Source organism: Cynocephalus volans, chromosome 6, assembly GCF_027409185.1.
Source record: "Cynocephalus volans isolate mCynVol1 chromosome 6, mCynVol1.pri, whole genome shotgun sequence".
In the NCBI taxonomy this organism is placed as follows: Eukaryota; Metazoa; Chordata; class Mammalia; order Dermoptera; family Cynocephalidae; genus Cynocephalus; species Cynocephalus volans.
Window position 1 is genome coordinate 34,585,097 of NC_084465.1, and position 17,229 is coordinate 34,602,325.

General features: G+C 34.9%; 1 protein-coding gene across 6 annotated transcripts in view; it reads right to left on the minus strand.

Annotated features, from left to right (window-relative positions):
- CPED1 (cadherin like and PC-esterase domain containing 1) overlaps positions 1 to 17,229 on the minus strand; it is a 280,020-nt gene that overhangs the window by 200,184 nt on the left and 62,607 nt on the right. For all 6 annotated transcript variants that reach the window (XR_010023815.1, XM_063098718.1, XM_063098719.1 and 3 more), the window contains one exon: positions 12,429 to 12,504. Coding sequence is in view for 5 of the 6 variants with exons in the window: in XM_063098718.1 (XP_062954788.1) it covers positions 12,429 to 12,504 (76 nt within the window). In the remaining variant the exon portion in view is untranslated. The remainder of the gene's footprint in view (positions 1 to 12,428; positions 12,505 to 17,229) is intronic.

The following is a 17,229-nucleotide window of genomic DNA, read 5'->3' on the forward strand; positions in this document are numbered from 1 at the left end:
GCCCACAATAATCTGTGTATAATGTAAGCCAAAAACTAGTTCTAATTCTGTTTGGTGACTGTACTCAGCCTCTAAGTTTTACTTACATGTCTATATCTTTCTAAATCAGAATGCCTCTAAAAAGAACAATATGTATTGTTGTGACAGTTTTATGTCGATGTGGAAAACTGAAAACCCCATTCAATTTTCCTCTGTAAATCAATTCATGTATGTCCTGGGTAATATAGAAAATTCCTTATAGAAGTAATATAGAAGAAACCTTTATAGATTTATAATACATATTTTTTTTATAAAGCATTTTTCATGACAACTCTGTGAGGAAAGAATGGTCACCATAATTGTTCCCATTTTACATGTCTAGAAAAGAGGCACAAATGGCCTAAGAGATTTTCCCAGAGTTACCTAACTACATTGAGCAGCTTGTGAAACTAAAATTAGGCTTCCTCATACCTGTACTGTAGGATTCCTGACTTCCACCTTCACTGTAAATTACTGCCTCTAGTTTAGAATTCTTATCAGCACATACATTCCCATAGATGCTTGCAAACAGGTGAGGCAAAATGAACCATGAAAAGGCCTCTCAGTTAACATGGATGAATAATCTGCCTTTGTCTTTTGGGGGGTAAGTTGGGGCTTTAAAATACTACACATTTGCTTGTGAAATGACTATCCACACTGGGACTGTACTGCTGCTCTTAAACTCCATGATATCATTCATTAGAATGACTCAGAAAAAAAAAATAATGATCCATATTTCACCACTAGATGGTGGTAGGAGAAGTTTAAAGAAAGTAGTCTTAAAAGTTACTGATGCAATGAATCACAGGATTTGGATGGGGTTTGATGTATAGTAGAGTCTACGCTTCTCTCCCAGACATGACCACACCCAGTCCCTCAAACAGTAAAGCACCTTCCAAAGCTACTCCATTCATTCAGCTAATTTTACTTCTGCCAAGATATGTATCCTTTCTAATCACAACTTCAACTGCAAAAGAAGGATTGAGATTTTATTTAAGGAAATGAATGTATTTTACCTTGTTTATAGTTTGCTACAACTCTCATTTTGAGTTTTTATCAATACATTTTTCAACAGAATATGTCAGATTGGAAGAGACTAAATGCCTGTTACAATGTATTGGTCTTAATAAAATGTATTATGAATTATTATGGTTACAATGAGAAGTTCAAGAAACTACTCATAACAAGCATTAACTTTCCATGAATAATGTGTTATTTAACATACAATTTATGAAGTTGTGTGCATTCCAGCTACTGCATCACTTTACTGGGCTTTTATTTTCTAATTCGGATGACATGTTGCAAGTCAAAAGTCAGTGCATGGCCCTGGACTTCCATGAAAGTCAGTGAAAAAAGCCTTGAGCATTGCAAACTTACTCTGTTTTGCTTTCATAACACTTGTAATTTTGTTGTTGTTGATGAATATCTGTATCTACCACCAGAAGGAGACTGGGAGAGTGATTGTTTTGAAATTCGACACACTATATCCCCCAAGACCAATCTCTCTCAACCTCTGTCTCTCTGTGCGTGTGTGTGTGTGTGTGTGTGTGTGTGTGTGTGTGAAATGAATATATTTCTAAAACACATAAACAAATGAATCAAAATCATAGTCCAGTGTAGTTCTCTTTCACTTATTGAATTTACTCACAAAGCAGGTATATAAGTTTCAGGATGAGTTTTTACCATCTCAGCAGCTAAACCCTGGGACCTGATTGTGTTCTGTATCCTACTTAACCCAGCTCTTGTAATTCCCAAGTGGAGCTCCTGACTGCTTAAAAATAAAAAGTTTGGCCACTGCTATAAGAGCTTTCTCATCTATTTTGAAGCAATCAATGTCTTTCAGTCATCTTATCAAGACTTCAGATTAACTGCTAGTATTTCTGCTGCAAACACAGTGGCTCAGGAAAAATTTATATGGGGAAAATATTACAATCACTGCTTGGATGGTACATTTGTTAAAGAAGATGTAAAACGAATATGGTGTAGTTTATTTTAGCTAACTACATACTGAGTCATGGAGTGTATCTACCCATAGCTAAGAATAAACTGTTGATTACTAGATTCAGGCTGGGTGAACAAGATAAGCAAATTTACAAAGTACAAATATAGCTTACTGAGTTTTTATTATGTAATGAATGCGAAGAAACCCAGTTTCAACTTCTTGAAGTTCTTCATGCTTCAACAAGTTGTTCTGGCCCTATTTAGACACATTGCTACTCACCTATGTTTATCATCTAAATAAGTAAATAGGGGCCTGTTGGAGAAATTTAGACTGCAAAAGTGAAATCACTTTTTCCTTTTTTTTTCTCAGTCTGTTAAAAATCAGAATTAACAATGAGAATTCTAAAAATTATAAGTGTACTGTACAATGTTGCCCCTAATGTCTAGCAGTGTTTGGCAGAAGATGACAAACTGTCTACGTGAAATAAGTGAATATCCCTACATGAAAGCATGAGGTAAAAAGATCACAAACCAGAAATGTAAAATTTTACAAAATCAGTTCAAAATCAGGGCCTTGTAAACTTACCCTACCAAAAAGAAAAAGGATTATTCACCTTTTGCAGCTAGTCAGTCTTTAGCACAACTTCAGACAGCATTACATATTAAATTACAAATTCCAAATGAGTGTTAGAGAAAACATGTGTTGAGAATGCAGAGCAAAAGAGAAATCATATTTTGTTGGAGTAATCTAGAAAGAATGGACACAGAAAGAGAAACAGGCATTCTAAGGAGCATGTAATGGGTCAAGGCAGGAAGAGGAGAAAGCAGTAAAGCATGTGCTATGGTCTGAATGCTCGTGTCCCTCCCAAAATTCATATGTTGAAATCCTAACCCCCAAGGTAATAGTATTAGGAGGTGGAGCTTTGGGGAGTTGATTAGGTCATGATAATGGAGCCTTCATGATTGGGATTTGGCCCTTATCAAAGAGACCCCAGAGAGCTAGCTTGTCCTTTCCACCTTGAGGATTCAGCAAGAAGACACCAGCTATGAACCAGGAAAAGGGCCCTCACAAGACCCCAAATCTGCTGACACCTTGATCCTGGACTTCCCAGCTTCCAGAACTGTGAGAAGTAAATTTCACTGTTTATGAACTACCCAGTTGATGGTATTTTGTTATAGCAGCCCAAACGGACTGAGACAGTGTGCTTGTTGAAGAGACAGTAAAGGGAGGAGTTTGGCTTGAAAAGAGAGTTAGGTTGGGGGAATAATGGGAGATGAGGGAGAAATGTAGATGATTTCAGCTTGTGGAGGGCCCTGAACATCACCCTGAGGAGTTTGCTAGAGTAAAGTGGTTAGGACAGCAGGCTCCAGAATCCCATGGCCTAGGTGAAGATGTCATTTGATAGATGCATGATCCTGGAAAGTTTACCTAATTTCTCTATCCTTGAGTAAAATAGAGATAATGACGAGATCTTCCTCAGGGGCACACTGTGAAGACTAAGTAAATTAATTAGAACAATGCTTAGTACATAGTAATCATGTAATAAACCATTAGCTATTTTTATTCTGTCAGAGCCACTAAAAATTCTTGGAGAAGGGTGGTATGTACTAACTCACGTTTTAGGAAGATTCATTTAGAAGTTATGCAGCAGGGAGAAGGGAAGTAGGAGAGAAAGTGAGGAAGAGAAAGGAAGTGGAGCAATAGTTAAGACACACATAATTCAAGCATAATATGATTAGGATTTTAACTAACATGTCAATAATAGAAGAGTCATTCATTTTTGATTTTAAGACCAGAAAATGACTTACAAAAAATGTAATGCTCAACTAAGAAGTGAAAATAAATCAGAAGTATTACTAAATAAAATAGTAGAGAAAAAATAAATGACCAGGGTAAATTATGATTACTTCTGATGATATCTTAAAAGTGAAGTTAAGGTGATGGTTTAAAACCATTTAAAAATTATGGTTTGATTATGTATAAATTTTAAACGTCTGTGAGCCTGGAAATAGCATAAACAAAGGTAAAAGACAAGCATATATTTACCATATTTTTGGAAAAGGATTAATATCTCTCTGTATATATGTAAGTACAATATGTATATTTTAAGACAAAACATTGTCAATGTACATTTTATATAAATATTATATAAAAGGAAAAATATATAAAATATATGAATCATAATTATATATAACATAAATAATCAAAATATATATAATATATGAATGTATAATTATACATAATTGGGGTTACATTTTTCTTTTATTTTTAACTCCACATATGCTGTGAATATTTTTCCTATACCAGTAGATGTAGATCTTTATCATTTTAAGTGTCTTCATAGCCTTTCACTGATAAATATGCCATAATTTGTTCACACTTAAATTAGATAGTATTCTAGTATGTAAAAATTATACATGAATAGAGGAGGTATGGAAAGTAATGTAATTTCATTGAATTTACATTTTTTTCTTTTTCTGCTAATCTGTATTTTGTATTGTTTTCATAATGAATGTATCTTGCTGGTATAATAAAGGCATACTAAAGGAAATTTTTAAAGTGCAGTTTGATCATTTTTTAAATTTAAATTTTATTTTCATTAACTTCCTTCTCATCGGTGACCAAAAACCTAAACAGGATACAGGAAGAAAAGAGAACATTTTTACTAACTTTCATTCTTGATAGAGGTAATCTCAAAAAAGTGGAACATACATCCCCACTGACTGCTGTTAGCTATCTCTATTCTAGTGTTTCATATCTATAGTCATGACTCCCAGACTGAACTCTATTAAGCTTCTTGGGGTTAAGGAGGTGTCAGAAAGGTGTCTCTGGGGGTGATTGGGAGGAAGGAAAGAAGGGGAAAGGAAAGAATGAAGAGGAGATTCCAGCCTTTAACAACCAATGCAATTTTATTTCTTTCTGTGCTACATGGGACTCCTGACTATTTTTTTAAGGTTTAGAACTTTAAAAAGAAAAAAAAAAAAAAATCTACCCAACATCCACTGCAATCAAGATCAATGCTCTTTCTTTCTGATTTAGGTTTTCAGGCCATAGCTCACACATCCTCACTTTCTTTCACAGGATCCATAGAGAAAAAAAAAAAAAAAAAGCTAAAGCACAATAGTCAGCAAGAAGTAGTAGATTTATTTTCTCCACCCTGAATGCAGAACCATAAAGATGAAAAAACTGCCCAGAGAGCTAATCTATAAGATGCACTAAAACATCACCGGTCAGGAAAGAGACAGATCTCTCACCATTATCTCCTTGCTCCATTCTCTGGCAGTCAGCTCTTAGCTTCTCCTCGAAAGAAATGGTGAACAAATACTTACAGATTTTTGGGTTGAAACAGTACAAAAATATGAGCCTGCCTGAGAGAATTACTTGTCTGTCTTCAGCCCATACACATGAAGACCAACCAACAACATGAGAAGGGTTAAACCTGTCTTTTTAGATGGCAGTAAGGAGATCAGTCTCCTGGCTTCAATGGTAACCACCCAAAGTTGTTACTATATCATTAAATATATAGGTATCTTTTCACCTTGCTTATGGGTAATAGTATAACCCATAAGCTAGTGCTTTACTAGATGCAAATATCTTATTATTCGAAATGAGTAATTATGTCTTGGAGGACTAAGACAGTATTTTCTACCTCTCCTGTCCCTATTCTTTTCCCTATAGCATAGTTCAATATTGAGCTCATAAAGGATAAATGGATAAATTCATTCAAGCACCGCCGGGACACCCTGGTGGTCAGCAGAGCTCTCCATCCTCAACTCTGACCCCCTCCATTAGCATCCTCTCCAGTTTTTCATTCAAAAATATTAGAGTGACTATTATATACTATGGACTATGACCATACACTGAACTTGAGAAGTGAAAAATAAGGTCACACCCTCAGGGAGTCTCAGTCCCTGTGTGGAGACAAACACATACAAATACTACTAAGATAAATCATGGCACTGCTACAATGGAGCCTTTTACAAGGTATAATAGAAACATAGAGGATAGATTGTATAAGTCTATCTCAGCAAATTAGGTACTTCCTTCTGAAGACAGTCTTGAGTCAATGTCTAAAAAAACAATAGTTTAGATTTTTAATATGAAATAGATACAAAAAAATGTTCCTTCTAATTATCTCTGGGTCTGTAAATTTGGGATACTTATTTTCTTCCTTTTAAAACCAATATGCTCAATTTGGAAGGAATGTGTCCTTGGCCTGCCATGGGGCTTCTCTCAAGCCTACAGTTGAATGACAAGCTAATGCTCTATTTCCCGGTGTCTAATTTGTCTAGCCCAACTGATGGCTGGCTGGAACTCTAGGGAGACGTCTAGGGAGACGTTCTTTTACAAACCACATCTAAACAATTGGCATATTCTGCTGGCTTTTCTTTTGAAATACATCCTGACCATGGAGGAGTGGGTCTTCTCTACCTATTGAACAGAGCATTAAAAACTACAGTTTTGTTCTATCAGCCTTTGAATGTATGGAAATTCCTTGTAGATTCTTCTATACTGAGAGTGCTAATAGTTGTTATTTTATTTTTTGTTATGTGTTCTCTCTCTCTCTCTATGAGTATTTTATAGGGTAAATGGGAAAGACTGTTTCAGGGGCTACTGGCCAGGTTTTTTTGTTTTTTAGGTAGTGGTGGTCAAACTGACGATTGCAGGAGTAGAGTGACTTTCTTCCATTTCAGCAAGTGAGGAAGATATCCCAGGAAGAGAGAACAGCACACTTATGTGATTTACTCCCATACCTGTTGCGTTAGGAGCACAGAAGTCAGACTGTAGGATTTTTCTAGGGTTGGTAGTTTAAGGAGTGGTGTGCAAGAAAAATATAAATGTTGCAGGTGCTTACAGGGAAGTACTTTAGGTGGCAGACTAAGTGGTCCAGGCTTGGTAGGAAATAAATTATGATTAAAAAAAATACTGATGGACTTGGAGAAAGTGATAGAAATAAGAATACCATATGTGTCATCTGAGTTTCCAGGCTTGGTGGCATTGAAGGAGTGAACGAACCTGAAAGGCTGTGATTACAAACTGGTGAATTAGTTTGAGCTTTCAGAGACAGAATTCTGGGTGATGCAAGTTACCGAGCAAGGCTACGGAAGTGGAGGCTGAAGTGGAAGAGAAATGATGGTCATGGATTTGATGAGATCAAAGAGCTGTGAGATTAGGATGATGAAAGAGTCACATATATTGATGTCAAAACTGACAAGAATGATGGCAGGTATGAAGTGGAGAGGAAGAAGTTATCCCAGGTGATAATTTTCTTATTGAATATGTTGAATGATCTGAATGTTGGTAGATGATGGTAAGGCGTGTTGTTGACAATCCCTCCCAACTCCAGAGATTAAAGTTTTCATAGAAAACCCAGCTTCATTGTCCTCCAGGGTTAGCAAAGTTTCTGTTTTGTGAGGAAAATGGAAGCTGGAGTTACCAAGGACTTAGGGAAAAGCAAAGATGTGCTGAAGGTAAGGAGTAGAGAGAAGTATGGGGATATGGAGGTGAGAGGCCACAGGACGGGATCTGAATCCTAATGACAACTGAATTTTATAGGGTTGAGAAACATGAGGGAATTTTCTTCAGTTTTCTAACATTGCAACATTGCTGAGAGATGTATCTGGGTGGGGTCACCTGGTACTGCCTTGTACTTTCCTATGTCTTCAACTCTTATTCTCTTCTTGGAGACCAAATGGCTTTTGTACAAGAGTGGATGCAGTTGATGACAGGCCAGATACTGGAAACATGCAGGTTATCTGGTCTCTCAAGTTTCAGAATTTGTTATGAAATTTATTATGTCACATGCCAGACCCTTGTAAGCACTTGGGTATGTGATTCCTGTTCTAGATAAAGTCTATCCCTTGGTCAAATCAGAGCATCAGACAGCTGGTTACCTGGGCATCACTATTTCAGTCCCGAGACAGATGTCTATGAGCAGATCTAATAAGCTTGTTTTATTTATTATGAAAGGGGAGAGGGAAAATCACTCTGACTACAGTCTCAACAATGAATTGTATTACTCTGGAGCTAGAAAGGAAGTGGGGAAAATATGAGAGAATATTGACTTGATCTAGGCTGGTCATGGCAGGGATGGAGAAAAGTGAATGGATTCAGTAAGTCCTAGGGATGGATGGCTTGCTGGTGAACTGAATGGGAATTTGAATGCACTTCCAGACATTATTTCAATTAGAAATTCGTTGGGTTTGCAAGCTTCTTTTATAAAAATGCAAATACATTTAAGAGGCTTATGACTTGGGTGAGGGTATAATTAAGTCTGAATTAGTTCCATCAGCTTACTTTATGCTGTCACCTAGTTGAAGTCAGTCATACTAAAGAGATAAGAGTTTTACTTGGAAAAAGAATATTTTGCATAAAGAATATACTCATGTTTGGGACAGAAGGTGAGAGTCTTTGGAATGACAGAAGCATAAGGAGTCCACAGAAAGCACAGAGAAGGAATGTCAGGATTTGAGAACATAGAGAATAGGCAAACTTTGGCCTTCTCTGAAAGTTTGCCTGGACTATTAGACCTAGAATATTAAAAATAATCATTGGTGCCACCTGAGATTAATAACTATTATTGGTCAATGTTTAAAAATAATTTCAATTATATTATTTTAAAGTTATATTTTATATTTGGTGCTAAATATCACCTACAATTTTTAAAGCCCTATCTTATCTAAATACAACAAAAGTTGTTAAATTTTATCTATTATTTTCCTTTTTCTTTATGTACTCACATGTTACTTTAAAAATGAACACATAGATCTTAAAATATTCAAAATGCTATCTCTGGGTATAATTCTGGGTATATTTCAAATTTCGCATTAAAGCTGGTGCTCAGAACTGAGATAAAACTACGGAAAAGAATGAGTTTTGACCAAAAACTTGGCACATTCCTAACCAGGACTTCTTGGATGGTGATGCTGCACTAAAAAGAACAAAAACAACTCACAACCCAAGTAAAACAGTTCTCTTATGTTTTGTTTTGTACTTCTATTTCAAATACGGGAAAGAAATTATTTTTGATTAAAAAAAGACAAACAATAAAAAACAACAAAAAACATTAGCAACAAGTCTGGGTTAACTAAAAATTATGACTTTTTTTTTTTTTTCAAAAAGCAAAGCATTAAATGGCAAGATAAAAATAGACCTTTGTGCTAGCCAGTAAAAATTCCATGGATGTGTGCCCTTCAACGTGAGTCACAAGTCTAATGTCAGGTACACTCTGTGGCTACGGAACGGAATGGACTGTGTTAGCTTTACTTGCTGTCTCCAATCACTACTCTGCATTTAGCCAAAACTCTGTCTTGCCTCACTTGCATGGGTCCCATCCCAGCTGAATTTACAGTATGATCATGTCTCTCTTTTTAGCATCCCCTGGCTTTACCTACCGCAGAAGATAAAGCCTGGGACAGCACATTTCTATGGTGGAAAGGCACAGTAAACTCATGGAATCTCAACATTATTGATCATTGCCAAACCTGGATTTTCATAGGTAAGAAAACTGAAATACAATTAGATTTTAAGTTTTGCTTAGAATTATGCATCGATTGAGTTTCAAAACTAGAACTTGTTAAGTATTCTCTGAAATTGCTGGAGACACTTCTCCATGTATCTATCACATTTCTGCACATTTTGCAAACAAAGTCTCTGATAACCTTTGTTCTGGACTATCTTTTCAAAGATATTTATATGGTGGATAGCTTTGAAAGATAGAGATGATATCTCACTCCAAAGCAAATGGAAGGTTTATTTTTTTGTCCTATATATAAAAAAAATTTAACATCTCTCTCTGGGGCAAAGAACAAGCCTGCTCACTGCCCTTTATAAGATTCAAACACCCTAAGTTCCTCAGGGCTCCCCTTCTGAAATACAAACCACAAAGGATACAAGTATCACACAGCTGGGACTAGGTGAAACAGGGTTCAGTGAACACATACAGATCCTTCGTCTACCTACTGTTATTGCTGTAAATAAAAAAGTTATTTGTCTCTGACCCAGGTATCTCATGTCTTCTGTCAAAATCCATGAAACTGTGGCAGGTTGACCTGTGGTCTTGGAAGTAGGGTAAAATCTCAAACGTTTCACATAAAATTTTAGTATAATCAATCTTGTAAAGAGAGAAAATATTAAGTATTGTGAGGCCTGTTGCTTGATTTTTCAAATCTAGGATGATCCCATTACCATTTTGGGGGCATTTGTGTTAAGTATTATGTACAATATGCTTTGTTCTTCAAATCAAATTACAGACAGACATATACATACATACAGAATCTGCTTGATTTTAAAAATTAAACCTATGAAATGGATTTTATTATCCCCACTTTATAGATTAAAAAAAAAAAAAAAAAGTCAACAACCACCTTAAGTCACACAGCTAATAGATGGCAGGGATAAAATCTCTGGTTTTAAAATTTGTGTTTTGTCAACCTCCAAATGAAACACAGCTTAAAATGGCACAGGCCATTTGGGCTTTAAATAAAATGTCTAGATTATATAGTATCATGATTAGTTTTACTACATTATCTTTTTAATAATACTATATATTAAGGTACTGACATGTTGCTATCTAATCTGTATTCAGTACTAAATATTTAGCATTCACAAGAAACAAAGTATTTTTAGTTTTGTGAATATTGAGTTTATATTATATACTGTATATTCATAGTGATAGTCTACAACAAAAGTTACTGTTTATAAAACTTAGATCAGAAAATAATGCTGCAGGCATTCTCCTTTCAAGCTACACATCTAAGAAAATTATGCTCAGCTAGAGAAAGATAACATGATAGAAGAAATAATTCCATTTAGAAGGCTGTATTTTTTTGTGAAACTATCTTGTGAGTCAGAGCTAAACAGAAAATTAACACACTAGACAGAGTGAGGAAAGGACTACAAATGCGTAGAACTTAAAGATGTTCCCGAGAATGAAAAATGTTAAAAGCAAAAGAAGACAGGAAATATTTCTTAATTTTATAAAACCAAAATTTAAAGTGTATGAGAATTGTTTGAGGAATTTTTTAAAAACTGGTAATCCGTTTCTGACCATAAACAGTTTTTCACTTCTATAATTCTATTCTGCTAACTACAATGCTAAGAAAACTTAACTATCTGAGCCAACCATTCTGAAATGTGAATAGCAACAAAGAAAAACATACTTGAAAAATCTGTAGGCTCTGCTCAAAATGTAAATAAATTTTTTTCAGATTGTCTTAACTCAAGGGTTGCTGGATATTATTAATTTTGAATAGTTTTGAATTATTAATATTGAATTAATGAAAATAATTATTTAATTTGCTTTTCACAGGAAACATTGTTTTTATATCAAATAAAAAACTGTCCAGTTAGAATTTATTTGAAAACAAAAGAGGGAGTGATATGGAGTCAGTTACATTTGTCATCTAAAACAATAACCACAGAAGCAAATTTATACAGCTCTTTATTTTAGAGATATACCCTAAATTGAAAGTTGAATTGCTGATTCATTTTTATTTTATTTTAATTACTGATAAAGGATAGTAGATGACTATAGTCTTCACAGTGGGCCATGGCCATGTGGTGTATGTTTGGTGTGGAAAAAGAAACCCCCAAAAAGCTGATGGGTTAAGATACATCATCAGTTTTCTGATTCTACTGGGACACAAATTAATTAAAAACAGAAACAAAAACAAAACAGAATTGTAGCTATGTGGATCCTAATTTTAAATACATAGTGACATACCTTCCAGGGGCATAAACTATTAAACATTAAATGGGTTTTAAACAAGAAATTTGAGGAGCCCTTTCACTGATGGGTTTTAAAGTAGGCTATAATTTCATCTCTGAGGGCTTATTTTATCTATAAGGGCTCATATACATTCTGATTTTTTTTTTTTTTTCCACTCTGGGAACCTATGAGGAAACTAGATATGGTAATTTTTGTTCCTAATTCCTAACATAGTCAAGACACATGATTTACTCACTCAGTATCCTGTCTTGAACACACAGCCACACCAAAGTCAAGGGTTTGGATCCCCTGACCGGCCAGCCACCAAAACAAAAATAAATAAATAAATAAATAAATAAATAAATAAAAATAAAAACAAAACAAAACCACAGACAAATTTAGAGAATTCCAGAGAGGAGAAACAAATTTTCTAGGATTAGAAAGAAATATACATTTTTTAAAACCTTGAGTTTTGTGTAACTAAGAACTACTATAATAATTACTGTTAAAATAAAGCAGTTTCAAAGATAAACAGAAAGGAGAAAAGGAAATACTCATCTAGCAAATCAATGTTATGCTAGTATTCCTTATTACCAAGGTCTTCCCACTGGCAAAACCTTGTGGACAATGGAAGATTTGTGATAGCAGAACTGATAGATAGACAAAGGAGCTAAGCTGCTGATCTGAGACCTCCTTGTTAGTTGGAGTCTGCTAAGGAAGTTCTCATGTTTATGCATAAGGAAACAAACTAAAGATTACCTGGAAATCTTCTAATTATTTGACATAATCCTTCCTTTCTGCAAAGCTGATGCTGTATTTCTGGTAATATGTTTACCTGAAAGGAATGAAAAAGATTCTAGTGAGTTAGGCATTCATAAATGCCAAAGCAAAGAAAAAATTCAGAATATAGATGTTAAGCATTGTCTACACCATCCACAGGCTACCTTTAAATCTCTGCATACAGCATTCAAATCCAGAATAATAAAGTGGCTTATTTGATAATATGAAAGAAAGAAACAAACAAACAAAAAACACTTGCCCTTAGAAATCTTCAAAATATTTGGAAATACTTTTGAAAGCCTTTTTATATTTCAAAGCCATGATATTTGCTAGATATATAAGGGAATACTTATGGCAAATATGGTAACACAAATAACTTGATAGTTGCAAATTTTGCTTTGCAAAAAATGACAGTAAACATACCTCAAAGTCAACTAAACTCCAAATTTTCAAAGGTGATATGCATCACAAAGATATTTAGTGGTAATTCAGTGTTAAAACTACTTCAAAACTTCATATATATAGTCTTCAGTTCATACTGAAGGGATATATAAATAAAAAACCGTCACCTGCAAAACTCTGTTTTAACCAAAATTTGTTCTTAGAAAACCTTAGCAATATTATCATAAATTTGAATGTACATTTTAGTATATAAAGAAGAGCAAAGATACAAACAACTTTCATTCTCTCCTACTCATATGAATTTACAGATTGATTAGCTATCATCAACCAAATCCCAAACTAATGTTAAATATAGGGAAGGCTTGTTAAATCCACCAGAAAGAGATCAGCGTGAATTAGCTTGAAAATCAGATTCACTTTTGAGACATTATTTATTACTTTCAAATTAATTCACTCTAACCTAATAAAGTATTGTAGCTTCTCCACTGTGGCCTGCTGGCATGCTTAGATGAAATCAGCTGCAGTTAGAGAAAAGAAAGACAACTGGAAACTTGGGTTGGGGTTGTAGTCCCCCTTCTTCCACTTGACAAAATCATAACCTTGAGTACATCCCTTTGCTTTTTTTTTTCAATTCTTCCACTTATAAAATAAAGCATTTAGATCCGTTAGTCTTGAAGCTACACTTCTGCTCTAAGATTTTAATCAATTCAGTAAGTTGTAGGTTTTTTCAAAAAAATTACTCATTTAAAGTGTCTCGAAGCAGTGAATTGATTAAATCTTCTCCAACCCTTGCAATCTCATTAAACTTATTTATTTATTCAGCAAGCTTTTTTTTCCCTAACAATAGCTAGAGGAAGGAAAACTTCAGTCCAAATCCTACATGCATGAAGGCAAGGATTCAGCAGAAGCCAATGTTGTGATCTGCAACAGCAGCATTCCTAAATACTTCACGTTGAAAGTCCACAAGGATAGCAAAGTCTAAGTCACTTACATCCTTTTGCACTGGGAATTGAGAAAAGGCTGTGTAGTGGACTGAATTATGTTCCCCCCCCCAACTCATTGAAGCTTGAATTATGTCCCCCACGTTTTATGTATTAGAAACTTAGCCCCCACTGTGACTGTTAAGAAGGTGGGAAATCCTACTATGGTAACTGAAAGGTGGAGCCTTGAAGAGGTGATTGGATTGTAGGACCATGCCATAGTGAATGGATTAAAAATGGTGGTCAGGGGCATGGTTCTGGGGGCTTTAAAAGAAGAGGAGAGCGTGTCTTGCTCTCTCTCTGCTCTCCCTGCTTCCACCATCTTGCAATGTGAGACCCCTGGGTCGCTGTTGCCACTACCAGATGGACTTTGGACTTCCCAGCCTCAGAAACTGTAAGCAATAAATTATGTTTTTCTTTATAAGTTACCTAGTTACAGGTATTTTTGTTATAAGCAACAAAAACAGACTAATACAGGCTGTAAATGTAGTCCACTTTCGATCTTAGGGTGGTACATATTTCTCACATTCAAAGAAAGTTCAGGGACTCAAGGAAGAAAAGAAGGGCTTCCATAAAGCCCTGAGTCTTCAATTCAGAATTCTTAAGAAAGGCTAGAGGGAACAGAGAGAGCACCGTGAGAGTATGGAGAACCCATAGTAAAGGTGATTTTTTTTAAAGTTAACACACAAAGTACCTTTTAAATTAGATTGTGAAAAGCTTCAAAAGTCAATGAAATTGAACCATTTTCCCCACAGAAGTCGAAATCAGTCAGTTGCTAGTGACTTAAGAGAATCTTTAACAATAGAAGGTCTCAGAAAGAGAACCAGCCTTAAGTAAGTAGCATTGAAGGCTATGGACTGACTCAGGTCTATTTCTAACCTTCTCTAAAAGGTTAGATGTGCTGTCATCGCAGATGCCTAGAGCACTGTGCTTGTACTGTCCCATCTCATACAAACTGAAAGGAATAGAAGAGACCTGCTAAAATGAAGAACAATAACTGAACTAATGGGCCAGAAAAATGTATGTAGGTACTGAAAAGACAGAGTACAGCTTGCACAAATTTTGGACAGAAGGGTAGGTTGCTGTGTCATGTCAGAGAGATGGCTTTTTTTGTGAACATAGGGTCAGAAAGATGAACTGACTCAGGATCAATTTTCGTACCCCCACCCGTGACCTCTCCTTGTGCTCTTTTCTCCAAAGGGTATCTTTAGAATTCAGAGTCAAAGATGACATAACTGTGGTGACATGTGACACCAGAAATATCATCTCCGTTCCACTCTGGAATGGAGCACCAAACTAAGCTGTTAAACTGAGTAATTCAGCACAAAGACGTAAAAACGTTCAAGGGTCATGGGTCATACAGTTGTGATACATCAAATATATTACACAGATTTTAACTATTTAATTCTTGAGCCTAATAATGCTCTTCTGTATCCTAGTGCTTTTTATTTTTATTTGTATGTATATCATAAAATATATAAGATTTGCATCATTATCAAGTGGAACATCATCAAAGGAATTTTAATTTGGATTAACTGATGGTTACAAGATGAGCTTCTCCAGCTTAACACTGCAATAATTATTTTTTTAACAGATTTTATTTCCTAGAGAAGTTTTAGGGTCACAGCAAAATTGAACAGAAGGTAGAGAGATTTCCTAAATACCCCAGACCCCACAAATGCAGAGCCTCCCTTGTTAACAGCATCCCCCACCAGAGTGATACATTTGTTACACTTGATGAACTTATGTTGATACATCATCACCCAAATAGTCATTATTAATATATACCAATACGGCATTAGGTTTGAATGCTGTATATATACATATATGTGTATGCGTGTGTATTTATATATAGACTGCTATTTTTCTTTACTTGGCACAAAATCTTTCATATCTTTGAAAGGATTAGAATGCATATACAAAATGACAATAATATTCAAATTCTGGGATATTTCTAAGATATCAAATTGGAAGAAAGGGAATGTGCACTTTAAAAGATTTAAATCACAATACACCTTCTACAATCTTAATCTGTGATAATCTGCAACTAAATTGTTTCTATTACATATTGTCAGAAGCAAAAGTTAAAAAAAAAAAGCCATTCTTCATTTAAGACATATTCCATTAATAAAAGCAAAAATAAAGTAATCATTACAAATATTTAGAAAGTGTTTATACATCAAAAAGACTGAGAACTACAGTAATATCACTAACTCATTAAGGAGAGTAGACATTTGAATCTGAACTTTTTATAAAGTGTAAGAAAGCACCCAGAGGGTGGGGGGTAAGGCCTTTTTTTTTTTGGTCACTCGTGAACATTGATAATGACACACATGTCACATTTTATCTTAGGGAAATTATCTTTTTCCACGAATCTGTACAGTTGTTCATGCCTTCTATTTTATAAAAAATCAGACCTCCTTCCAAAGCTGTTTAGTATCATCCACAAGAAAGAGAATCAATGACAAGAAATTAGGAAAACCAGCTAATCAAAGAAAAGAACAGTTTTTATTTTCCTCCATGTCTCTCATGTGCAATTATCATTTCACCAAATTTACCTGAAAAATGTCTTGGAATACTTTAACACAAGGGCCACTTGGTAGTTCTCTGTGCTCCATGTACTAAAAACAGAATCCTAGTTTTAGGGACTGATAATCCTACAAACCTTTAGAGCTAGAAATTAATCCCTCTGCCTTTGAAACACTAGCACCTGACTGTTTGAGGTGAGATATTGCCCCAGTTACTAAACTTTGTGTTACCCCAAATAGTGAACCTCACTTAACTTTCAATATTATACAAACCAATATGATTTTTAATTCAGTTATTGTTCTCCTGACTAGAGAGACTCCTGGCCACTCATTTTCTACCACAGATTTTATGATCATTTTCATTAAACACTAAAATTACAAAGCTCTAATGTGATTAGTAATCCTAATTTGAGCAGGTGCCCTTTCTTTGTTCTAAGGTCATTGACAATCATGACATCCCCAACAAATGTGAGGCACTTTCGGTTTTGAATATTTATGTTGCTTACATAAATAAGTCATGGCTCGTAAAGCTTCAAATTATTTATGCATCAAAATGACAGTTATCTATATGGATCCTTTAGAATTTGTGTATTCATTAAGAATATTCGTTAGGTTAGGCTGTAAGTGCAGTGCCTAAATATTTATCTCAAAATGTTCTATTGATAAGACTAAGAACACAGAAATTTGAAGTCAGACTGCCTGAGTTTGAATCTCGTTTACTTTATTTATTACCTAGGAGGCCTTAGACAATTTTCTTAATCTCTCTGTGCTTTGGTCTCTTGATCTGTAAGGAATGGACATAAATTAATATATAAGCACTTAGAATGGTGCCTAGCATGTAATAATGTTATAAGTGTTGGCTATTATTAT